This window comes from Perognathus longimembris, chromosome 20 (assembly GCF_023159225.1).
Source record: "Perognathus longimembris pacificus isolate PPM17 chromosome 20, ASM2315922v1, whole genome shotgun sequence".
Lineage (NCBI taxonomy): Eukaryota > Metazoa > Chordata > Mammalia > Rodentia > Heteromyidae > Perognathus > Perognathus longimembris.
The window spans coordinates 21,023,871-21,049,654 of NC_063180.1; the positions used below are offsets into that span (position 1 = coordinate 21,023,871).

At 53.1% G+C, this 25,784-nt stretch overlaps 1 protein-coding gene across 1 annotated transcript; it reads right to left on the reverse strand.

Annotated features, from left to right (window-relative positions):
• Positions 1–1,463: 1,463 nt before the first annotated feature.
• Positions 1,464–25,090, reverse strand: Nova2 (NOVA alternative splicing regulator 2). The gene is made up of 4 exons (XM_048369266.1): positions 24,923–25,090; positions 14,300–14,443; positions 7,718–7,884; positions 1,464–5,599 (listed from the first exon to the last, which is right to left on the reverse strand). The coding sequence occupies exons 1-4, from the start codon at positions 25,005–25,007 to the stop codon at positions 4,481–4,483; spliced, it is 1,515 nt and encodes a 504-aa protein (XP_048225223.1). The 5' UTR covers positions 25,008–25,090; the 3' UTR covers positions 1,464–4,480.
• Between the last annotated feature and the right edge of the window lie 694 nt (positions 25,091–25,784).

The window sequence follows — 25,784 nt, forward strand, 5'->3', positions numbered from 1 at the left end:
CTCCCCCACCCGCATCGTGACATCTAACTCAGGCCGGGCCTGCGACCGGCCCCCCCGCAGTGCAGGATGCGGTGTGAGTGCGGGGAGGTGTGGGTCCGTGCAGCGCGCGCTCAGCGAAGGCCTGCTAGGCTGGCGCGCACCAGGTGCGCACTGCACCGCACCGCACCGCACCCGCAGCCTGGAAGCGCCCAACATTGCCATCTTCATCGACACTCTGGTTAATACTTTGCTCACCCTCATGTCTCTCACAACCGCCAACCCTCTTTTTTTTTTTTTTTTTTAAATACCAGTTACTCCATGCAGGGGATTCATTCCTCATTTTTCAAACAGTTGGCGGCGACCAACCAGAAACAAAGTTATGGTGGGATGGAAGTATTGGCCGGAGATTTAAAAAAAATAATAAAGAGGGGGCGGAGGGGGGGGGAAGGGTTATGCTGTAGGAGTTGGTGGTCCAGAGACTGAGTGGTACAGTAATGTTCCAAGTGTAAGTCTCCAACCATCTAGAGGTCAGTCGACTCTTGGGAAACTCCAATGAGATACCCTTATTCCCACCTACAAGTACAAGTGCAGGACTTTAGGCAAAATCACTGCCATTTGATACCCGCCCTACTAATTATTGCAGTGATGCCTCCTTGCCCAGGTAGAAATGTCTGGGACAGGGCAGAAGATGGCTGGGCAGGCTGGCTCAGAGCCCCCTGACATGGGGGATGAAGGAGGTGAATTTTGGCACATTGAACCCTCTTGTTCTCCTAAGTGCTTTGAGCTTCTCCACTCCACTTGGTACCAGGGGAAGGGTTCAGATTTTCTCTCCTTTCTCCCCAATTTCTGTAGGTTTGCCCAGAAAGGGGACACACGGGGCTCTCCCCGGCTGGTGGAATTTGTGGAGGGGTGGGATCCAAAAAAGGAGGGATTAGCTGTGAAAAGGAGTTTTTTTTCCCTTTTTTCTTTTTCTTTTCTTATAAAGATTCTAAGAAAAACTCAGAAGTATGAGGAAAGGGGGGACCCAACTTAGTTCAGTATTCATAGACTTTCTCAATGCTCCTTTAGGGGCACCCTCAAAGAGAGAGCATCTTCCCCTTCTTCCTCTCTATCTAAGGTCCTATCCCCCTTAGATCGGCTCAGTTCCAAGGAAGTTTGGCACTTTTTTTTTTTTTTTACATAGGGAAATGTGTGAGAGAGAGAAGAGTTGGATGTTGAGAGAAAGAAGACAGAGACACAGAGACAGGACAGAGAATGGAGGTTACTGGGAAGAGAAAAAAAAACAAAACAAAACAGAAAGCCACAAGGAGCCAGAGAAAGAAGAAGGAAGGGAACTAGAAGCTGAAGGGCAAATGAGAAGGAGAGGGAAACAGTTTAATGCAGCAAACCCTACGGGGTGTGCCCAAGGGCAGAGTACAAGAAGCCTCTCAGCCTTTGAGATCTGATTGGCTAGCAAGGGAGTGGGCAAGAGAGAGGCAAGGGGATGATTTTTTTTTTCAATTGTCCCAACCTTGAGACACATCTGTGTCCCCTCTAGACAAACTGCAGCACAAAAGATTGAGGTCAGATTGCAGAAGGGACTTTGAAGGAATGGCAGGGATGATGGTAAAGTGAGTTTCCCAGGGCAAAAATGCAGAAAGGTTTGTGGTGAGTGAGCTAGCTCAGGAAGCTAGCAAACTACCTTTCAGATAACCCTGGCTGGTGGGGTAGCAGGTCCCCAAGAAACGTGAATAAGGAGGGGATCGTCACACAGACCTCTAAGGGAGTACGTTCAAGGAGGCCCAGCCTCCAGAGCCGTGTCTGTATGACAGGAATTCTGGACCCAACTGACTGGGATCCAAGGAATGGGCTTAGAGAAAGCGAGATGCCAAGCGGAAGATGCAAATGATATGTAAATGAGCTCCTTAAATCCCAGCTCTCAGACCTTATCTCCCCTCTCCCTGGCTCCTTTCCCTTCTCCTGGGGCCTGAGGCCAGCTGGAGGGAGATAGTCCAGCTAGATTCTGTAATACCACATGCAAGAGGAGATGCTATGAAACACTGTAAGGTGTTAAGAGAGGTGGAAGGGAGCAATAGCCCACCGAGACACCCTCATCTCCTACCCCAACAGCTCCCCCCAACTGTGTAAGATATGTACAAAGTTATATCAAGAATTATTTTGGCACTGAGATCTCCATCTGGGCTCAGTCTGGAGATTGGGGTGGGGGCAGCAGCAATAAGAGGTGCGAGATGGGGGTGATGGAAATGGGGCCTGCCCCTCACCCTACAGATGACAGGCCCAAGTGGATAATTCAGTGCAAGGTACAAGGGCTATTGCTTTCTAGGGGTTTTCACATTTTGATTTTGGGGTGGCTCTCCAGCTAGGAGTTGGGGCCTCCCAAGCTTTAGGGCTAGGAATTGTCTCTCTGGCGCTTTTCTTCCCTCCTTTATTATTATTATTTTTTTTAAAAAAAGAAGAGATATGGGAGGCCAGATTCCCCCAACGCCATGGAGAAAAGGGTCCGGAAGACCTAGGAAGGAGACAGTTGGGGGAGAGGGTGGGCATGGGATGCCCCTACCCCAGAGATGCTGATGACACAACCAGAGCACTGAGGACCCTGCTGTGGGTTGGAGAAAGGGCAGGTGGTCTCCACGGGGAAGGGGGAGATGAAGGGAGAAGAGGTGGTCCCGGCTAACCTAGTCTACATGGATGTAGGCCCAAACATCTTGGTGGACCGACAGTCCTTAGCGCTGACCATAGCCTTGGTTCCCAAGGGAACCATTCCCAAAACAACTCTCAAGGCCAACTAGCTTGTCAAGACTCCATCAAAATATTCTTGTTGGTCAGAGCTGCAAGGTGACCACGCCAAAACATTCTGAGCCATCAGACACCACCGAAGTATGCTAGCTCACTGGGCATCACCAAGCCAAGCCACTCTAATCCAGTAGATCACATTCCAGCCCCAGAGAGCCTACCATGGCACACTTAACTCTACACCAGCTCACACAGGCCTGACAGAGCCACACATACTGGGCTCATCAAAGTCAATGACACAAAGCCACACAGACACAGGCATGCACACAAAAGGAGGGTGGGGTGGGAATGGAGGGTGGTCTGTAACGATTGTTTCCACCAGCTCCAGTTCCCATCCCTGCCTGCCAGAGCGAGTCCACAGACTTGGCATGTTTGCATGGAGATGGCCTTGACGGTTTGGGGTTTCTTTCTCACTTAGCATCGTTACATAAGATCCAAATCCCACTTATTATCTTCCTAGGAAAACTCCCAGGGCAACACCCACTAAAGAGCATGGGTGGAGGAGGGGTGGGGACTGATCACTGTCCAATACAGGAAGTGCATGGTTCTTCCCTGTGATCTCACAGGAAGTGACCTCAAGACTCCATAGGAAGTATATACCCCCCCATGGCTCACTTCAGTGACTTTCAAGGAAGTGCTCATTGAGACTCCCCTGGAGGTGCTACTCTCATTTTTCTCGGGAAGTGACCTCCAGGGAAGTAGTTCCTATGACATTATAAGGAGTGCCCTGAGCAACCCCCCAGAAACTACTTGACTTAGTGACATCACAACAGAGACCCCCTCCCACATAGTCTCACTACTCTAAGAAAAGCACGTGGCTCTAACCAGTCACAGGAGTCCTGCTCTCACAGGACTGGCCCAACCCCAGAGCTGGCCTCATTCCCAGGGGGCCTGTGTCCCTGCTCCCATTCAACAGAAGAGTGGACATTCCACCCAGACAGGGCCACTCCAGTGGAGGGGTGCAGGCAGAGGAGCTGAGGAAGCCTGAGAACCCCAGGTCCCTGCTCCAAAGGCCCCCATTTCGGCTCAGACTCCTGGGCTACCTCGAGGTCCTGTCCCTTCCCAGGAATTTGGAACTGAAAGCAGAAAGGCGAGGGGGGTGCTGTGTTTTGGGGAGGCCCCTCATTCCTGGTGACCCAAAGGTTCCCTCCCTTCCTCCCAAATAGAAACTAAAACTTATAAAGAGAGAAGAAGAAAAAAAATCCTTACAGAGGTTGGGGGCAGAGGTGGAGAAGAGAAAAAGGAAGAAACAAAGAATAAAGGGGAGGGTAGGAGAGAAAAAAAGGAGGGAAAGAAAGAGAAAATAACGCTTTGTTTTCTATTAAAATGAGCAAAATGCCATATATACAGATATCACACAGACCTGGGCCCTGGGTAGGAGGGTCAGGCCCAGCCAAAGCACAGGGAGGGAGGGAAGGGCAGAGGGAGGGAGGGAGGGATAGAGGAGGGGCCAATTCAGAGCTGGGGAAGGGGCTTCTGAGCCCCTTCCCCCAACACCACTCAAGCCTGCCTATGACTACCAGAGGGGGGAGGGGTGCAGTCGGACCTCCCCCAGCCCCCACTCCGGAAAGCGAGCAGGAGCACCCCAAGCTGAAGGAGGGGAGGAGGAGGAAGAGGAGGAGGAGGAGCGAGAGGAGCAGGAAGGAGGTCCAGGAGGAGGCGCAAGGGGGGAGGAAGGAGCGGAGGCGCGCCCCCCCCACCCCAGGCCTCATCCTACTTTCTGGGGGTTGGAGGCCCTCACCCCCTGCTCGTAGGTGACCCGCTGGCTGATGAGGTATTGAGCGGCTTGCGTGGCCGCGGGGCTGCCCGTGATGGTGACCCTCCGGTTCCGCGTGCCGGGGAGGAACTCGCCCTTCTTGGAGATCTGGATGCGGGCGCCCGTCAGCTCCTGGTACTCCACCAGCGTCTTGCCCCCCTTGCCCAGGATGGCGCCCACTAGGTTCTCGGGGACGGCGATCTCCACCAGCTCCTTGGCACTCTCGGCCGCCAGCTTCTCCGCCGTCAGGAAGCCCCCGGCGGCCGCCCCTGCGGCGGCGGCGGCGGCAGCGGCGGCGGCCACCAGCGGGCCGCCCCCCGCGCCCGCCGCGGCCCCGGGCCCCGCGCCGCCCAGGTAGCCGTTGGCGGCGGCGGCCAGCGCGAAGGAGCCGAGCGCGCCGGGCGGCGGCGGGGGCGGCGGCGGCGGCGGCGGGGCGGCGCCCGCGGCGGGCCCGGCCCCGGCCTCGCCCGCGTACGACGCCAGCAGGTTGGCGGCCGCGGCGGCGGCGGGGTTGGCGCCCGCGGCCACGGCGGCCAGCACGCCCGAGGCGGCGGCCGAGTTGAGCCCCAGCCCCAGCGAGTTGGTGTTGTAGCCGTAGCTGGCCAGCGTGTTGAGCGCCGTGCTGATGGCCAGCAGGTCGGTGCCCGAGAAGGCGGGCAGCGCGGCGGGGAAGGCGCCCACGCCCGCCAGCCCCGCGGGGCCCAGCAGCCCCGACGCGGCGGCGGCCGAGGCGGCGGCGGCGGCCGCGGCGGGCAGCACGTCGGCGGGGCTGGCGTAGGGCGAGCCGGTGGGGTTGGAGTTGGCCACGGGCCCCGCCACGTTGGCGTAGCTGATGTTGAGGCAGCTGCTGCTCTGTGGGTCTTCCTGTACCTTCTGCACGATGGCGCTCACGGCCTTGTGCACCTGCTCGGGCTCGCCGCTGACCGTCACCACGCGCTCCTGCAGGTTGATGCCCTCCGGCTTCTGCGACAGCTGCACCCAGGCGCCCGACTGCTCCATCACCGCCTTCACCGTGGCGCCGCCCTTGCCGATGATCAGCCCGGCCGTGCTGTTGGGGACGATCAGCTTGGCCTGCGGAGGGGAAGCCGGGCGGGGGGGAGGGGGGCAGAGAGACAGGTGGGGTTGGCGCCTGAGGTAACGGGGAGGCCCTTGGAGGAGTGCTGTCCAGAGCCCAAGATCAGGCCCACGGACAGATAAGATAAGCCTTATTGGTTGCTGAAGAAAAAAAAAAGATCGACCTAACTCCTGTCATCCCAGCTACTGGGGAGGCTGAGAGCTGAGGATCTTGGTTCCAAGCCCGCCCAGGGCAGGAAAGTCTGTGAGAGTCTTATCTCCAATTAACTACCAAAAAAGCTGGAAGTGGAGCTGTGGCTCAATTTGGTAGAGTGCTAACCTAGAGCACAGAAGCTCAGAAGCAATGCCCAGGCCCTGAGTGCAAGCCCCAGTCTCCAGTCTCTCTCTCTCTCTCTCTCTCTCTCCTCTCTCTCTACACACACACACACACACACACACACACACACACACACACACTTGAATTATACAGGCAGCTCAAGCCTGTAATCCCAGCTTCTCAGGAGGCTGAGATCTGAGGATCACAATTCCAAGCCAGCCCAAGAATGACCAAGAGACTCTTATCTTCAATTAACTAATGAAAAGCCAGAAGTTGGAACCGTGGCTTAAGTGGTAAAGAGCCAGCCTTAAGTGAAAAAGCCACAGTACCAGTAAACATCTACTACTCTTTAAGTAGGCACCATAATGAATCTCATTTGACAAATGAGAGGCCTGGAGAAATCAAGTCACTTGCTTAAATTAAGGTCACCCAGGTAGGAAGTAAGAATGAAGCAGGAAGGAATTCAACATCAGATTCCAGAGCCTCAGCCTGTAGCTGTGATCTCTGATTCTTTGGAGCCCTGGCTAAAGCCTGGCTCTGCGCTGGAGTTCCTGTGGATTAGAGGCAGGCCGTGGAAGGCAGCTCAGGCACAGATGGCTCTGACCCCATTTCCCTGCAACATCCACACACTCCGGATGAACCCTGAGTCCCTTGTGGCCACCATCAAAGTGGAGGGAAGAGGCAACGTCCTCGCCTTCCTGTAGGCTGTGTGTAAACCATGCCCTGTTCCTGAGACAGGAATTTCAGAGAGGCCTGGCAGGGCGGGAGGAGCGGGCGGCTTCAGCACCAAGGACAGCGGCGAAGTTCCAGGCCCCACAGCCCCTCTGTCTTTTGGGGGCGCGAGATCTATCCATCTCCGGCCACGTTCTTCCAGGCCTACCTGCCCACCGTATCCCTTACGAACTTGGCGGAGCACAGGTTCCCATCTCTGGGCCCAAGAATGCCAGAGTCCTCCTACCGAGACCCTCTTTTTCTGGAGCGCAGCCATTAACATGCACTCCTTCTTCCTCCCACTACTGGGGGAAGGACCACACCAAACACAGGGGCGTTGCCTAGGACCCACCTGCCCCGTGCGTGCTCGCCGTCGTCATGGCAACCGGGGAGGCCCGGGATGCGATTGGTCCGCTCCTTGCTACCCCCCTAATGGTACCTCTTCCCAGGTCACTAAGGCAACCAAAGAGATGCTGTGCTCCTCCCCCATTAATCCCTTCCTAAGAGGGCTGAGTAGGATTGGGACCCGCCCCCCCACCTCATGAAATATCATCTCTACCCTCTCCAAGACACAGTAATTATGGAGGAGGGAGTAGTCCACGTATTAATCTTTTGAGTGGTTGAGCTGTCACTGAAGCCACTTCCGACTGCGCACAGGAAGTGGGAAGCAGGTTGTTCAGAGACAATGGAATGAGGTGGAGGGGAGATGAGGAACTAGGGAATCTCAAGAAGCATGGATGGATCAAGATCTGGGTCCGGATGTCCACTGTCTGGATGAATCCCTCTCCAGGTGGACTGAGTTCTTTCTATACTGACTTCCCTTTTTAAAATTTTTGGTCTGAGTCTGGGAGTCAAACTTTCTGACTATCTGAGACTTGCTTTCACTCCCTGGCTAATGGCCTACCATCTGAACCACACCTCCAACTCCTGACTTCCCAATAACAAGTAGCAATAAATAATAACCAGTGGCAGATATTTGGTGATACAGTCATTGTCCCACTGAAACCTCATGCAGGCATTTGGGAGGTTGGGACCCCCTCCTGAACCTCACCAGCATTAACAGCAACCCACTCTCTGGCCCAGCTGACCTGCTTGGCTCTGTCGGGGTTCATCGTGGTTTGGGGTTGAAGGATGTTGACCACCTCAGGCTTGGTCATCGCTTGAGGGATTTCTCGGACTTTCTCGGCAATAAAGCTGTGCACAGCATTCAAGGCCTCTGCCGTGCCCTGTACTAGGCACACCCGCTCTGTGGTTCCTGTTGAGCAAGGGAGAGAGAGGGTACACTCATCAGACAGGAATGGGGCCATTCCTGAGAGACAAGCCCCATTTGGCAGAAGGGGAAACTGAGGCAGGAGTGGACCTGGCTGTTTTAAGGCTGTATTGTCAGTTTGGTTGAGCTGCTATCAGTGTCCAGGCAGTGATGTGGAGAGAGCTGAGAGAATGAATGAATGAATGGAATCCCTGTTTAATAATCTGTGCTTTATCTCCCTCCCCTAAAACAGCCCTAAGGCATGGAAGAATGATGCTTAAGTGCTTGGCGGTGCCCACAGCAGCAATGGTTGGGACAACCGGCCTCAGCTGCCTCTTCCTAGTTCTTTCCGGCTCCCCCTGGTTGCTTTGGCAACCATTCACTCACTGTGGCCCTCCCTCCTTCTAGAAGCTGAGTGCTCAGGCCTGTAACGGTTGCCACAGTAACTGGAACCCCCTTATCGGTCTGGCTAGCCTGGTCCTCAGCCCACCCCCAAGGGGGATGAGGGATGAGGCTCAGTTGCCATGGCAACTCCTCAAAGCCTGCAGCGTTGGCCTCTGGGCTTTTGGAGAGGATGGGGAAGGAGTGGGGGATGGGAGAGCTGCTGAGTGCCTGCCTGGACCCACCAGATGGAAGGGCTAAGAGATGGGGAGAAGGCAGGGGTATGAGTGGACAGGGAGAGCAGGATGGGTCAAAGGCAACTCTTGGAGAATGGAGACAGTCTGGGAAAGGAGGGTGGGCTTGAGCTACCTTTGCTGGGGACCCCCTCAGGGTCTTGGCTATAGATCTGACCTCTGTGTGTGTGTGCCTATGTGTGTGCCTCTGTGTGTGTGTGTGTGTGTGTGTGTAGTGGGCAAGACTAGCTAGATTACCTCAATGTGTATAAGAGAAAGAGGCAAAAAGAGTAAGTAACAAGATATGAGACTCGGTGTTTCCTGCAGTCAGGTCTGGGGGAGGACTTGTATTGTGATGATCTGAATTACTCGTACTATTTGCAAGGCTGAGCTGAGTGTGAGTTTGAGAGCATGAAAGACTCTCAGGAAGTGGCGAGGCTGTAGGAGAATGTGTAGTTCACTGGCAGTGCTCATGCACTCATGCATGTGTGTGTATGTTGTGTGTGTGTGCAAGGGGAGATGTCACACCCTTCTGAGGATCCACACCCAATGATGTAGAAAGCAGAGAGTGGCAGGTGTGTGTCAGTGAGTGTGTCTGAGTGTGTCACAGCAAGATAAAGATGAGTATATTGTGATGGCTTGAGTGCACACGTTGAGTGTTCTGTGTGTTCAGTGTGAGTATACCATCCTCCTCCAGAGGGAGGCTCCCTAGGTGTGTAAAACATCCTGAATGTGTGCCAGGCTTCATAGCGGTGTGTCTGGGACACTTGGTGGTGTCACTATCCTGTGAGCCTTGCCCTGTGTCTGGAGGAGGGGGGGGGGGGAATCATTGTCTGGGCGCCACTTGAGTAGAGCTGAGAGCCCCATGTCAGCTTGGGACACGATCCTCACTTTGACACCCCCATCTCTGAACAATGGCTAGGTCAGTGCCAAGGGTGACTCAGCCAGCAGGCTGCCTCTGTCTGGATGTAAATAGGAAAGGGTGTGGGTCATGCTGTGGAATGAGGCTGGGAGGGTGGAGGGGGGCAACCTTCCAGGAGATCTGGCTGCAGTGGCCAGGTTCCCCATCTCTGTGAGGACTTGGGACTGTCTACTCTTTGTAGTGTTTATTTATTTATGTATTACCAGTCCTGGGGCTTGGACTCAGGGCCTGAGCACTGCCCCTGGCTTCTTTTTGCTCAAGGTTAGCACTCTGCCACTTGAGCCACAGCGCCACTTCTGGCCATTTTCTATAGGTGTGGTGCTGGGGAATCGAACCCAAGGCTTCATGTATAAGAGGCAAACACTCTTGCCACTAGGCCATATTCCCAGCCTCTTTGTAGTTTTTAACCTGGGGATAATGGGGGGCAGAGGCAGGCAGCTGGATGTCTCACCATGGTGGGGGAGGAGGGGACAGTTAAACTAGGGAAACATATCCCATATTAACAGCTGGTGATTATGTAATGTCACGCACCAGGCATCACACAGAGCCCTTCAGCCAGGCCCTTCCTGTGTGCCACACATGTCTGAATACCTTGGTCCCTCAGTTTACTGAAGACCGGAAGGTCCCAGTGTTGTCTCAGTTCACTCAGCTAACAGAGAATGATCCGGTTTTTGAATCCACCTGCCTGACTTTCAGAGTCTATACTCTTTTTTTTTTTTTTTTTGCTGGTCATGGGGCTCGAACTGGGGGCCTGGGTGCTGTCTCTGACCTTCTTTGTGCTCAAGGCTAGAGGACTTAAGCCACAGCACCACTTCTGGTTTGAGTTTTCTGCTGAAGCTGGCTTCAAAGCAAGATCCTCAGCCTCCCAAGTAACTAGGTTACAGGCAGGAGCCACTGGTGGTGCTTGGCTTTTGTTGTTGTTAGGTTTTAGATAGGATCTCAAAATTTCTGCCTGGAATCAGCCTTAGACTGTAATTCTACTTGTGCCTCCAATAGTTAGATTACAGGTGGGATTACCATGCCTGGTTTTTCTATTATCATGTCTCACTTTTTTTCCCTGTACTAGGGATTGAACTGAAACACTCGATTACTTGAGTCAAGTCCCCCACCCCCCAGCACTTTCATTTTCAGAAGTTTATTTTTTTGCTGGTCCTGTGGATTGAACTCAGGGTCTTGGTGCTGTCCCTGAGCTTTTATACCCAAAGCTAGTGCTCTAGTGCTACTTCTAGCACAGCTCTACTCCTGGCTTTTTGATGCTTAATTGGAGGTAAGAGTCTCATGGACTTTCCTGTATGGGCTGGCTTTGAACCACGATCTTCAAATCTTAGCCTCTTGAGTAGCTAGGATTACAGATGTGAGGCACTGGTGCCTGGCTAAGGCTTTGTTTTTTTTGTTTTTTGTTTTTTTTTTGGCCAGTCCTGGGGCTTGGACTCAGGGCCTGAGCACTGTCCCTGGCTTCTTTTTGCTCAAGGCTAGCACTCTGCCACTTGAGCCACAGAGCCACTTCTGGCCATTTTCTGTATATGTGGTGCTGGGGAATCGAACCCAGGGCCTCATGTATATGAGGCAGGCACTCTTGCCACTAGGCCATATCCCCAGCCCTAATGCTTTGTTTTTGATGCAGGATCTCTTGCTAACTTTGCCTTGGTCCCAGTCAAGCCCAGGAAAAGTTAGCAAGAGAAAGAAGTGAGTTGCCAGGCATGGTGGGGCATGCCTATAATCCCAGCCACAGGGGAGGCAATGACAGGCTACTTCTCAGCATTTGGCTGTGGTAATTCTTCCTGGAGAGCCTTTCTCTGCCCTTTCCCTGACTCTTTCTCATTTGCTGTTGGCGCTTCTACCTGAAACAGCCATTCCTGACCTCCTTGAGCTGGATTTCCACCATCCTTTATGCTTTCCTGTTCTAAACCTGGCCATTCCAGGTCAGCACTGATGTGGGTTCCGTCTCCTCGACTAGGCTGTGAGATTGTAGATGGCAAGACTGGAACACCTCAGTCACCATGTCCTCCTCTCTGTCCAGCCCAGGCTTAGAAAGGATGACATGCTTAGAACACATGTGTTGAATGAGTGAGGGAAAGAGTGTCTGTGTCTGGCTGGACACTTGTAATCCAGGCGACTCAGGAGATGGAGACAGGGAACACTGTAGTTTAAGGTCAAGCCTGGGAAAGTTAGTGAGATACACACACCCCCATCTCAACCAACAAACCAGTCATAGTATCATGCACCTGACATTCCAGCTTATGCAGGAGGAGGATCAAGGTGCAGGGCTTGCCCTGGGCAAAATTGCCAGATCCTATTTGGAAAAAGTGTAAAACAAACATACAGAAGAGAGTGGCATTATGAAAGCACCTGCCTAGCCATCAAGGGGAACAAAGCACCAGCGAACAGAAAGAAGAAAAAAAGGAGGGAAGCAGGGAGGAGGAAGGAAGGAAGGAAGACAGGAAGGAAGGAAGGAAGGAAGGAAGGAAGGAAGGAAGGAAGGAAGGAAGGAAAGGAGGGGGTGGGAGGGAAGAAGCCAGGCAGGAATGGAGAGAAATGTATTCTTGGGGTCCTGTGTTTCCAGGAACTTCTAAAGGCCAGAACAAGGGGCAGGGAGCTGGCTCCTGCATCTCTGAATTAGGAGTTGGCCCCTGCTGAATAAATTTGGAAGTTTTCTGATGGCGAGTGAAGGGGGGTGGCTGGTCACCTCTTCAGGGAGGGCCCTGTGTCTCAGGCTGGGGAGAGATGGCGACTCCCACAGCTCATCTCTGGAAGAAGCAAGGCCGGACGGTCCCATCCTGTGGGTGCCTAGGCAGCTTGGCCTGTGGGGTGTGTCACTGAGTTGGGAGAGGATGACACATCTCATGGCACAGAATATGTGATCTGGGGACCAGGAGCCAAGTGTCCTCAGCTGAGTGTCCCAGGCAGAGGACTCATCCACCTTGTGTAGGCTTAGGGGTGCGGGGAAACTGGGCCAGGGCAAAGAGAGAGGGAGGGGGTGTCCAGTGGGTCACTGGATTTTCCTGTAAACTCTGCCAGAGCTGCTTAGTGAGATGGAAGGCAGGGAGAGGAGGGAGGGGGAGGAGGAAAAGGAGAGAGAGAGAGAGAGAGAGAGAGAGAGAGAGAGAGAGAGAGAGAGAGAGAGAGAGATCTGTCCTGACCCTGAGCTCCATCTCTGATGTTTGACCTAAAAAACTACAAGGGGAGATTAAGGATGAACTAGAATCAGCTGAGGATGAAAAATGCAGTTCACCAGGCCTTTCCTGGATTTCTGGATGTCTTGTGGGGGAGATAGAGGGGAGGGCGTGAGGGTGGGGGGAGTGGTTAGAGAGAGCAGAGGAACCTTGAGAACTATGTGGTTGAAGAAAAGATGGAGGCTGAGCAGAGGCTGACAAGGGGCTGGGTTTGCAGGGAGTGGGAAACCCAGCCATGAGAAGCTGAGCAAAGCAACAGAAAGGGGACCGGGCAGCTGGAGGGTGGCAGGAAGAAGCCAGCACGCACAAGGTTGGCCACTGAGTGGCTGAATGGACGGCTGAGCAGAGTTCTGAGAGGAAGAACAAGGTGAAAGTCTGGGGAGGAGAGGAAATGACGGACGGAGCCTGGAAGGTCAGGAAAGGACAGAGGAGGGAAGGTCAGACAAGACAGATGGGAGCGGGTTTATCTAAACAGAAGGAGAAAGTGAGCGGGAGGGGGCAGAGAGAGGTGGGAAGAAGGGAACAAAGAATGGGAAATGCAGAAACAGAGGGAAATGGGGGAAAGACTCATCAAGAATGACCCAAGGGCTGGGACTGTGGCTTAGAGTGTGTGCCTTGCATGCATGAAGCCCTGGGTTCGATTCTCAGCACCACATAAACGGAAAAAGCCAAAGTGGCACTGTGGCTCAAGTGGTAGATTGCTAACCTTGAGCAAAAAGAAGCCAGGGACAGTGCTCAGGCGCTGAGTTCAAGACCCGCAACTGGCAAAAAGAAAAAAAAAAAAAAGGATGACCCAAGCTGGGATCCAGAGGCTCACACCTGCAATCTTAGTTACACACTGAGATCTGAAGATTGTGGATCGAAGCCAGACAGGGCAGGAAAGTCCATGAGAGTCTCCCATTGACCAGAAAAGGTTGGAAGTGGCACTGTGGCTCAAGTAGTAGAGCGCTAGCCTTGAGCAAAAGGAATTCAGGGACAGCGCCCAGGCCCATAGTTCAAGCCCCAAGACTAGCAAAAGAAAAGAAAAAGAAAGAAAAATAACCAGAAGCCAGGTGTTAGTAGTGGTGCTCATGGCTGTAATCCTAGCTACTCAGGAGGCTGAGATCTGAGGACCATGGTTCAAAGCCAGGCTTGGCAGAAAAGTCCCCGAGTTTAAGCTCCATGACTGACTAAATAAATAAATAAAATAACAAAAAAGTTGAGGGTGTGATTGTTCTCAAATCTGTGGTCCTAGTACTACAGGAGGGAAAAAAAACACACCAAAAACAAACAAAAAATCGGACAGAGAGACATATTGACTGAGACAGAGCAAATGAGGTGACAGAAATCCAAAGGAAAGAGCAAGGGGTATGTGCCACATGGAGGGCTGGCCTCCCCAGGCCCTGAGGGACACTCTGACACCTGCCTCCCCTTCCATCCTGGCTCCTTGAACTGACCCGAGGGGGCAGGTGTGTGGGAAGAGACACATCTGCTAGCCTCATGCAAATGAGCTATGAATATGCATCAGGTCCATTGTCTGGCCCTGCCCCCAGCCCCATCTGCTCAGGCCAGGCCCCTTGGGCTGGGGGCAGCTCTGTCCCCTTAGGGACACACTCCTCTCAGTGCCCCTACAGGCAGCCCCTTCTTCCTCATGCAGGTCCAGATGTGAGGGCAGGAGGAAGCCAGGGAGGTGGGGGCTGGGGGGGGGGGCAGAGACGTGGGCTGGCACTCACCAGGGTAGAAATCTTTGGACTTGGACAATTTGATAGTGGCTCCAGTCTCCTTCTGCAGCTGCACGATCGTCTGGCCACCCTTGCCGATGATGGAGCCTGCCGCGTAGCTGGGGATGAGCACCTTCAGGAAGTATTCGCCTTCCTCTGCAGGGCATGCAGGGCAGAGGGGAGTTGGTGAGTGAGGGGTGCAGTAGATAAGACCACAGAAATCACTATCAGCAAGAGAAAAAAATGTTCTCTGCTCATTCAGTCATTCAACAAACAGCAACTGAGCCCCCTTTATGAGTGCGGGGAAGCAGCCAGGAAGGAACTAGTCCAAGCTACCTGATTTTTTAAGTAGATGAGGCAACTAAGACCAAAAGAACTACAGCTTACACAGCTATGTTCTTCTAGAGAGTGAGAGACGGTCTATTTCATGTCAGATGCAAGTACAAACTAACAAAACACAAAGAGGTGGGGCAGGGTGGGGGGGGACAGGAGAGCAGAGAGTTCAATGGCAGATGCAGGGGCCAGGGAAACCCTTCTAAAGAATGTAACTAACACTGGACACTGGTGGCTCACACCTGTAGCCCCAGCTATTCAACAGGCTGAGATATAAGGACTGTAGTTCGCAGCCTGTCTGGCTGGAAACTCCATGAGCCTTATCTCCAATTCACCACTAACAAAGCCAGAAGTGGAGCTGTGGCCCAAGTGGCCACTGAGCCAGGCCAAGCCCCAGGCCAGGCACAAAAATTTTTTAAAAACCTCACATTGTGTGTGTGTGTGTGTGTGTGTGTGTGTGTGTGTGTGTGTGCTGGAAGGCTAGCACTCCACTACTTGAGCCACAGTTCCATTTCCAGCTAGTTTCAAACCCTGATCCTCAGAACTCGGCTTCCTGAGTAGCTAGGATTACAGGCTTGAGCCACGGGCAGCACCAGACTAAGCACACATCATTATTCATCATCTATAGCATCTCCTTGAGCCAGACTTTGCAAACACCAGTTCTATTAGCTTTCACACTGGTTCAATGAAGGAGGCACTATTAAAATCCCATCTACAGAAAAACTTAGCAGAATAGAAATCTTTCCCAAGCAGCTAGGACTACAGGTTTGAGCTTCAACCTTTTCTTATTAAGCAAAGGAAAACTATTTTCATTGTCTCACATGAAACTCAACATACAGAGAAAATATTGCTGTTCTAGGGCTGTGGCTGTGGCTCTGTGGCAGTGTGCTTGCCCCACATGCTCCAGGCTCTGGGTTCAACCCCCAGCAGTGTGTGTTGTGTGTGTGTGTGTGTGTGTGAACAGAACAGCTCCAAGAAAGGGTGCTCACTGACGATCCCATCCATCTTAGCATGAAGGTTTTCCAGGTGAGGTGAGGCACACCTGTAATTCCAGCTACTTGGGAGACTAAGTTGGGAGTTGAAGCCTAGGCGATAGGGCATGATCCTGTCTCAGAACAATTAAGTAAATAAAAAATTAATATGGATGTAGCTCAGTGGCAGAGTGCTTGCTTTGCATAATAAGGCCCTGGATTCAAACCCCAGTACTAAATGAATAAACAAATAAAAAACCCACAGAAAAGAAACAAACAAAAAATAAAGCTAGGTTCATGCCTTTCATCCTAGCTTCTCAGGAAGTGGATATCTGAAGATCCTGGTTTGAAGCCAGTCCAGGCAGACAAATCCAAGAGACTCTTATCTTTCCAATGAACCACCATAAAGCTAGATGCAGAACTATGGCTCAAGTGGTAGAGCACCAGCCTTAAATGAAAAAGCCAAGTGATGCCGTGTGCTGGTGGTTCATGTCTGTAATCCTAGCTACTCAGGAGGCTGAGATCTGAGGCTCATAATTCAAAGCCAGCCTGAGCAGTAAAGTCCCTGTGAGACTTAGATCTCCAATTAACCACTTAAAAAACTGGGAGTGGCGCTGTGGCTCAAAGTGGTAGAGCACTAGCTTTGAGTAAAAGAGCTCAGGGATAGCACCCAGGCCCTGAGTTCAAGCCTCACAATGAACAACAAAAAGCCAAGGGTTGGAGGTGCAGCACAGTTGGTAGAGTGCCAGCCAATGAGCGATAAGCATCAGATATCAAGTTCAAGTCCAAGTTTCCCAAGAAAAAGAGAAAGAAAAAAAAAGCCAAGTGAGAGCAGGATGCCCTGAGCTCAAGCCCTAGTATCAGCACAAAATAGATGAAGAAATAATTAAGAAGGTTGAGGTTCCCTGGTAGGTTGAGTGTGGCCAAGAAGGGCTGATGTGGCCTGGCAGGCCTGGGGAAGGGTCCCACATAAAGGGGTTTCCCCCTGAGCTCAAGGCAATCCTCCTAAAATGGCCTAATGGGCCCCTTTAAGCCTATGAGGTAATTACACCCACCCCCCACGTGCCTTCTCAGTGGTCCTTCCCTGTGGAGACCCCTCCTGGATTTGCCTTCTTCCCTTTTGCCTTCACCCCGAAGCCTGTCCCAGAGACACGGGGACTCGAGGAGGCTGGGAAAAGCAGGAGAGAATTATCAGGAATCCTGAGGACTGCATTTCTCTCTCTCCACCTTCACCTTCACTCCCAGTGTTCCCCCAGAATAGAGGTATTCAGCATCATTTCTGAAATAGGGAGGCGGGGGCGATGTCTCCCCATTCTCTGCCTCCTTGCTCCTATATTCCCTCAGTCAGAAGCTGGGATTTTTTTTTTTCTCTCTACAGACCAACCCAAGCAACTCTAGATAATTAATGTGGGCATTTTGCAAGGACCAGTTGTATCACTTGGGGTACGGGACCCCCCACCTTGGTGGACCTGTTTCCTCAACTATGAGTCTTGCTTTTTGCCTGGGCTGTCCTGGACCTTGCTTGATCCTCCTATTTATGCTTCATTGCTGAGATGACAGCGGAGAACCACAGCACCTAGCTTTTTATTGGCTCAGATGGGGATTGTGATTTAAAACATTTTTTTTATTTTAATTTTAATTTTCAAAGTGATGTACAGAGAGGTTACAGTTTCATATGTTAGGCATTGGATACATTTCTTTTACTGTTTGTTACCTCCTCCCTCATTTCCCCCTCCCCCCTCCCCCTTTCCCTTCCCCCCCCCCCATTTTTTTTTTTTTTTTTGTCCTAAGCAGACCTCAAACAGATCCTCTCAATTTCAACCTCCCGAGTAGTTAGGATTACAGGTGTGCCGGGCCAGTGTCTCATGCCTGTAATCCTAACTACCCAGGAGGCTGAGATCTGAGGATCGAGGTTCAAAGCCAGCCCAGGCTGGAAAATCTGTGTGACTCTAATCACCAATGAACTACTTTAAAAAGCCAGAAGTAGCTCTATGGCTCAAGTGGTAGAATGCTAGCCTTGAGCAAAAGAAGCTCAGGGACAGTGCCCAGACCCAGAGTGCAAGCCCCAGGACTGGCAAAAAAAAAAAAAAATTACATGTGTTTAACTTTTTTATATTCTGCTCATTATGAACACAAGAAAGTTATTATCTTTGTGTCCAACAAATAGTAGATACTTTGCAAATAGGAAAACAACACTCAGGCATTTCAGGCAGGACTTCAAGTGGGCCTCAAATCCCCAGTCCTCCTGTCTCAGCCTCCCAAGTGCTGTGATTACAGGTGTATGCTACCATGTCTGACCAGCATGGAAGCTGTGTGGGGAAGTCAGGAGAAAGATCCCCTGGGAGGCTTCCTCAAGCAACTTTCTGCTTCTTAGGGGAAGAATGTCTTTCAAGAAAGACCCCAGTCTAGTCTCCTGCCCTGCCTTCTTCAGTTTCATTCTCTTATCTTATGAGCTTCTGCATTATTATCTCTTTCCTTTTTCTCTTCCCTACCAATCCTCCCTCCAACAATGCTTCTGACCCCTTATTACCTGCCAGGTCCCCATTTAGGTGCTGGGAACACCACAGGGATCAGGTATGACAGAAAAGGTCCATTTCCTTGAATTTTTTGTTTTTAAAGATGTCAGTGTGGGGCTGAGAATATGGTCTGGTGGTAGAGTGATTGCCTTGCATACATGAAACCCTGGGTTTGATTCCTCAGAACCACATATATAGAAAAAGCCAGACATGGCTCTGGGGCTCAAGTGGTAGAGCAAAAAGAAGCCAGAGATAGTGCTTAGGTCCTGAGTTCAAACCCCAGGACTGGCCAAAAAATAAAAAAAGATGTCAATACATCTGTTTAAAGGGAAAGTTTGGCCCGGTGCTGATGGCTCACATCTATCATCCTAGCTACTCAGGAGGCCGAGATCTGAGGACCACCATTCAAAGCTAACCCAAGCAGCAAAGTCCTTGAGACTCTTATCTCCATTTAACCACCAGAAAACCACAAGTGGTGCTGTGGCTCAAAGTGGTAGAGTGCTAGCCTTGAGCACAAGAGCTCAAGGACAGTGCCCAGCTCCCAAGTTCAAGCCCCATAACCAATAACAACAACAACAACAAAATAATAGATAACAATAAATAAAGAGAAATTTTGCAAACAGTATTAGTTTCTGAAGTTTGAAAGACTTGGGTTATATCCCCTCCCCGCAAAAAAATACCTTAACATGTCAAAATACTTTAAGAAGAAAGAAAGTTTTGTTGCCACATCCCCTTAACTCCCCTGGTGGGTGCTTGGTGGTCCCTGTTTCAGACTAGGGCCTGGAGAAATTCAGGACTCTTAGTTCAAAGTGGCTCACACTTGTAATCCTATAGACTCGGGAAGCAGAGAGGGGGAGGATCCTGTTTGAGGCCAGCCTGGGGGGAAAATTATTAAGACTTTATTCCAATCAAGAAGCCAGGAGTGGGGGCTGGGGATATAGCCTAGTGGCAAGAGTGCCTGCCTCGGATACACGAGGCCCTAGGTTCGATTCCCCAGCACCACATATACAGAAAACGGCCAGAAGCGGCGCTGTGGCTCAAGTGGCAGAGTGCTAGCCTTGAGCAGGAAGAAGCCAGGGACAGTGCTCAGGCCCTGAGTCCAAGGCCCAGGACTGGCCAAAAAAAAAAAAAAAAAAAAAGAAGCCAGGAGTGGTGGATTACATGGTTATCTATGTGGGAGAATGTAGGGAGCAAAAATGTGAGACTGTATATGAAAAATAACCCAAATGAAAAATGACTGAGTGAATAGCTCAAGTGGTAGAATGACTGCCTAGAAAATGCAAGGCTCTGGGCTGGGGATATGGCCTAGTGGCAGGGGTGCTTGCCTCATATACATGAAGCCCAGGGTTCAATTCCCCAGCACCACATATAGAGAAAACAGCCAGAAGTGGCACTGTGGCTCAAGTGGCAGAGTGCTAGCCTTGAGCGAAAAGAAGCCAGGGACAGTGCTCAGGCCCTGAGTCTAAGACCCAGGACTGGCAAAAAAAAAAAAAAAAGAGAAAAAAGAAAAGAAAATGCAAGGCTCTAAGTTCAAAACTCCCAGTGTCCACCAGAAAACAAACCATCAGTCTGCTTCTGGTATGTTCTAGAATCTTCTCTACATCCTTCCTGTTTGGGGCACGTTCTACTGCCCCAGGAAAAAGCCAGGCCTGTATTTCCTAGCCTTGCTCCAAGGGCACAGATGTGACCCTGGCTGAACTCGGAATCCCAGAAATAACCAGTTTTCAGTCAGTTGGACCAACTAACTTTGAACTTTCTCTGTTTGTGAGAAAGTTCTTTCCATGGAGGTAGAATCTAGATGCTGGAACTTGCCTCCAGCCCCTCTGAGCTCCTTTCTTAGGGTGTAGACAGCTCTCTCCACCCAACGAAACCACAAACAGAAGAAGACAAGTGTGCACCCTTAGCACACATGGCTCCAGGGCTGCAGTTTCTGCCAGGTCTCCCTAGTGGCTCACACCTGTCATTCTAATACTCAGGAGGCTGAGATCTGGGGGACTGAGGTTCAAGGCCAGTCAGAGCAGAAAAGTCACAGAATCCATTTCCAAAATAAACAGCAAAAAGCAAACTAAAAATGTTGAAGGCCCTGGGGCTGGGGATATGGCCTAGTGGCAAGAGTGCTTGCCTCGTATACATGAGGCCCTAGGTTCGATTCCCCAGCACCACATATATAGAAAATGGCCAGAAGTGGCGCTGTGGCTCAAGTGGCAGAGTGCTAGCCTTGAGCAAGAAGAAGCCAGGGACAGTGCTCAGGCCCTGAGTCCAAGCCCCAGGACTGCCCCCCCCCCCCAAAAAAGAAGTTGAAGGCCCTGAGTTCAAACTCTGGTACTACCAAAAGAAGAAGAAGAAGAAGAAAGGAGGAGGAGGAGGAGGAGGAGGAGGAGGAGGAGGAGGAGGAGGAGGAGGAGGAGGAGGAGGAGGAGGAGGAGGTACATGACAGTGATTTGTTGAGACCGAGAGAGCAATCAATACTGGGGATTGAACCCAGTGCTCTATCACTGCAGCCACGCCCCCAGACCTTTAGCTTTTAGTTTCTTTTCCAGATAGCATCTCTTACTTTTGCCTCAAGCAAGGATCCTCCTGGTTCTACCTCCTGAATAGCTGGGATTATATGCACATACCGTTGCATCTGACCCTTAAGTGGTTTGGGGGATGTTAGCATGTGTGCCGGGAATGGAAGCTGGGGTGCTGTCCTCCTGGTACCTGGTGCTACCTGGGGGCTGGGAACGGCAGAGCTGGTGGGTTGGTGTGTCCTGTGGAGGGGTGAGGAAGCTGGGAGTTGAGGCTGCCACTGTCAAGGGAGAGAGTGTGGGGAGGTGGTTGGGGAAAAACCAGAGATGCTGAGGGTGTAGTGGGAGAACAGGTGGTCAGGGAGGGCTGGGAGGCCATCCACCCGATATCCCTCAGTGCATCGCCCCTGTGGAAAGATCGGCTGACTCCTGCAGGGCTGGGATGCCTCAGGTGCGATCCAGACACAGAGGAAGGGACAGGGGCACGACTCCTGATTGGCTGGCACAAAATGAGTATTACTACATTTTTGGTGGTGCTCGCAGGAATGGCGACAATAGCTCTTGTTTATGAAGTGCTCACCACCTGCCCAACTCTATGCTCTATGCCTCACATCACAAATCTCATTGCATGCACGAAGCTACCCCACACAGGTCAGTCACCTGCAGTGGTAAATCATAACATCCCCATTTTCCAGGCAGGGAAACAGGCTTAGAGAGCCTGAGGGTTCTATGCCTAGCATCTGATCACAATGAGCTACAAACCTTGAAAGGTTCCATTCTGGGGCTCGTGCCTTGATGACATTGTCTTAGTGTTAGGGACTAAGGGACACTGGGTGGCTGCTTGGAGCCCTTTGGGATGTGAGGTATGTGTGTGCATGTATGTGGCACCTTGTACTTTGCTTTCTCTGTATTTTTGGGGGCATCAGAGGTGGAATACAGACAAGATTATGAGGAGCATTACAACTGTAGCTTAAGAATAATCTTGCTGAGCCAGGTAATACATGCTGGCTGAGGCCAGCTCTAGACAAAATACATGGGACACTATCTGAAGTAAATAGTGAAAGCAAAAGAAGGCTGGGTACATGGCTCAAGTGGAGGCAAGCACTACTTGCCTAATAAGCTTGAAGCCATGAGTTCAAATCCTAGGAACGAACACACACACACACACACACACATCGGAAAGTTAATTTGTTCTCCAGGGGTTGCTATTACTGTCTCACCAGATTTGGGGGGTGGGGAGGATGTTTCTCCGATGATCACCTGCCTGGAGTTTCCCTCTGACATCTTCACCCCAGTCCTTCTGCCTTCAGTGCCCCCCCTTCCTCCCAATGTGATCTGCCAACCAGGTTGGTATCTCAAAGTCAGTCCAAACAACTACCATCTCTTCTATTCCTCCCATGTGTCCCAGAGCAAGCAGGAGGGACTGGAGCTGAGGAGAAGAAAGAGCTGTTTCTGTCTGGCCTGCCACTACTTCCCTGTGAGGTCCCACCTCTGAATCTGAACATGGGGTTCATCATAGTGTCTGCCCACAAAACGGAGCCAGCCTCCTGGATCTGATTCACAGCTCTGCCTGTTGGTAGCAAGCTGACCTTGGACAAATTGCTTCACCTCTCTGTGCCTCAGATTTTTCATTGATCAGATGGCCAATGTAACAGAACTGTTATAAGGATTTAAATGAGCCATGCTAAGCAGTTCCCATCATACTTTGCACATCGCAGCACCATAAACATTAGCCATTATTGCAATTTATTGCTATTGTCAAAGTGTGTGTAAAGGCATTAAACAATCATTGTGGTGCCTATTAGTACATTGTCACTGCAGTACAGTTAAGTTCCTGAAGGTCAGAAAAGGCTGGGGGTGGAGGGAAGGTTGACCCAGCACCCCACAGCCATGCCCATAATGGTCCATGATTAAAATAAGCTATCAGTTTTTGAGATCGAAGCCCAGGCCCCTTGCCCCAACTTGCCCCTGAGTTTGTCTGTCCATAGAAAATTGGCCCACTATACCCTTTTCTTTCTCTGATATGTTGGGGTGCAGGCAAGTTTCCTCTCCAGGGGGAAAGTCTGAGGGAAGATGATTCCTAGAGGCTCTAGTTTGGCCATCGTGGAAGACCAGCCAAGAGATAGCACAGTGGCCCAAGATCCCATAAATCCTGCACTCCTTCCCCCAACCTCTACCCATAGAAGCTGTGTGACCTTTGCAAATAGTTTCCTACCCTTGAGCCTTGGTTGTCCTCATCTGTCAAAAAGCAGCTCCCATCATCTCCACTGGAGGGTTGTATGAGAAATGCCCACCATAGTAGGTGCCAAGTAGGCAGCGGTGACAGTCATTAGCAGCAGCTCATTGTTACTGCTGCCGCTGAGCCCCTTTGGAGCTTCTGGAGCACCACGGGGCCTTTAAGGCAAGGGTGGGGGCATCCTCTCTTCCAAGGTCCAACCCCGGCAAGAGAGATGGACAGCCAAGGCTGAGCTCAGGGGCCTTCTGGGTCCCCATTCTCTCCAGCACGGGGAATGGCAGTGGGACAGGAAGGAGGGAAGGAAGTCGGCTGGGACATTTTTATGTGTGTGCTAGGGGGTGGGGTGGGGGTGCAGGAAGAAGGACAGGAAACTCCCTCCCACCCCTCCCCCCCACTTCCCTTTCCTTCGCTTTCCACTGGCCACCCTCACAGGCATCCAAGGGGGGGTCCCTGATTTCTGTCCCACCTGGCTGGAGATTGAGGAGGCTAGGCATGGGAAGAAGTGTCTATCTCCATAGGGGGAGTAGGAACCTTGCCTGCACCCCAACATATCAGAGAAAGAAAAGGGTATACTGAGCCTCAGGCCACTCCTCTCCCATGTGAAGGGAAAGCCCAGAGGAAGTAGAGCTTTTGGCCAAGGTGACCCAACAGGGAGGAGTTTTTCTGATCTGGGGTCTTCCTCCTCCTAAGGGGCTGGGCTCTGAGGACCCCCGGAGAAGCTTTGCCTCTTCCCCCCCAGCCCCCAGCCTGGCTTTGTTTCTTTGGTACACACAGTTTCCCGGGTCACACGCATACCTCATGGCATCAACACACGTGCACGCACACACACACACTCCTGTCATACATTTCATCCATCTCCAGCCACACACACCCAACCTTTTCACAGCTTGTTACACACGCATACCCTAGCTTGTTACTCAGCTTGTTACACACACACTTCCCTCCCTGGGTTGTCAAGAGTGCATGCCCCTGTTGTTTAGGGGACCTATCCCTTGTTACCCACCCCATGCATTTCATCCTGAGCCCCAGCCTCTGGCTCGTCACACCCCCCCATGACATCACTGTTGCCCACCTCCATGTGTCACGCCCAGCCACAGCCTCTCTGGAGTCACACCCACACCCTTTTCTTGTCATCATCCTTCTCCAGGTCCCACCCTGCCCCCCCCCATGTGTCACACATGGGGAACCTCTGTCCCCAATGCACACAGGGCCAGCCTAGTCAGCATCCCCCCCCCCAGCCCCTTGCATGTCACACACACCCCTCACTCATATGCTACTGCCAAGGCAGTCTCCCTCCCGGGCGGGTGGCAGGCACACAGCTTCCCTTGTCACATGTCTGTCCCCCCTCAGAGGGTCTCAAACACCAAGCCAACCCCTTTCACCTAGCTGTCTCTTACACACACAACTTACACGTCCCCCCTCGATCCTGTCAGATCCAGCCTCTCTGTCACACACCCAGCCCTCATAGGGCCCTCATGGACACACACTCACCTGTCCTAGCCTCCCACCCGACTTTACACACCCATCTTTTCCTCCCTGTCACCCAACACACCCCCCAGCCTGGCTCCACGCACAATCCCGCCCGGGGTCCCCCGGGGACAACCTCTGCTCAGGACATCCCCGGGGAGGGAGGACAGGGGAAGCTCCGGGTCCTCAGGCCGCCTCTACTCCCTCCCCTCCCCCCGCCGGGACGCACCAGCCGGGGGAACACCCCCAGCTCCGAAAGGGTCATGTCACACACCCCTCAAGGACACAGACACCGGGCCCGGAGGGACCTGAGTCCCCCATCCTCGGAGCCCCCCAACCAAGGACACGTACCACCCCTCCCCCCCCCCAGCCCCTCCGATTCAAACAAAGCTCTAGGCCCCGGGGCCTGCGGTGGCGGCTAGCTGAGGAGAGGGTCCCGACCCCCTCCCCGGCTCTCCCGGTCCCCCGGCTCCAGGAGGGGCGCCCCTCCGCTCCCCCACCCGGAGCTCCTGCACCTGCCAGGGCTGTGGTGGTGGGGAGGATGGAGGAGGGTGAGCCCCCCCCCCCCCCCCACAGCCGCTCCCCTCGCGGGGTGCCTCCCTCACCTCCCGTGTTGCTGCGCTTGGTACAGACCACCTCGGGGGGCGTCTCGAGGGGCCGCTTGCGGGAATCCGGGGCCTCGGGCTCCATGGGGGGGGCCTGGGGCGGCGGCTGCTGCTGCGGCGGCTGCGGCGGCGGCGGCGGCTGCTGTGGCGGCGGCGACGGCTGCTGGGGAGGCTGGGGCTGCGGCGGCGGCGGCGGGGGCGGCGGCGGCTGCGGGGCCGCGGAGGCCGTGAAGAGGCCGTGCACCGCGCCGGCGGCCATCATCCTCATGGTGGGGGGGTGGGGAGGGGGAGGGGAGGAGGGGGAGGGGGCGGCGAGGGGGAGGGGACCCCGCGAGGGAGGGGGGCCGGCTCCGGCTGTGTGTGTGGGGGGGGGTGCTGACAGAGCCCGGAGAGCAGACGTGAGCCGGGTGGGAAGAGCGTGAGAGGGAGTTTCGGATGGAGCCCCCCACGTACCCCAGATAACGGGGAGGTGAGGTCTCCCTTAAGATCTGAGTGGTCAGGGGACGGGACCTCCCCCCTTTCTTTGGTCCCTAGGGAGGAGGGCCGAGCCCCCCGCCCCCCAGCCCAGGCCCTGCTCGGGGCGGGGGGCTGGAGATGGGAGGAGGAAGAGGAGGAGGAGGAGGAGGAGGAGGCAGCCGCTAGTGGGGGCCTGGGGGGCAGCGGCGGGCGCGAGCGGCAGCGGCGACAAGGCTGGCAGTGGCGGCTGGCCCGAGCATCTTCTTCCCGAGGCTCCCACAGCGGACTGGCCCCGCCCACGCTCCGGGCCCCGCCCACGTCTGACCGGGACACGCCCATCTGCGCTCCTATTGGTCCGCTTTTGAAGTCTGGGCCGCGTCCCTCCGGTTTGGCCACGCCCCTCCCG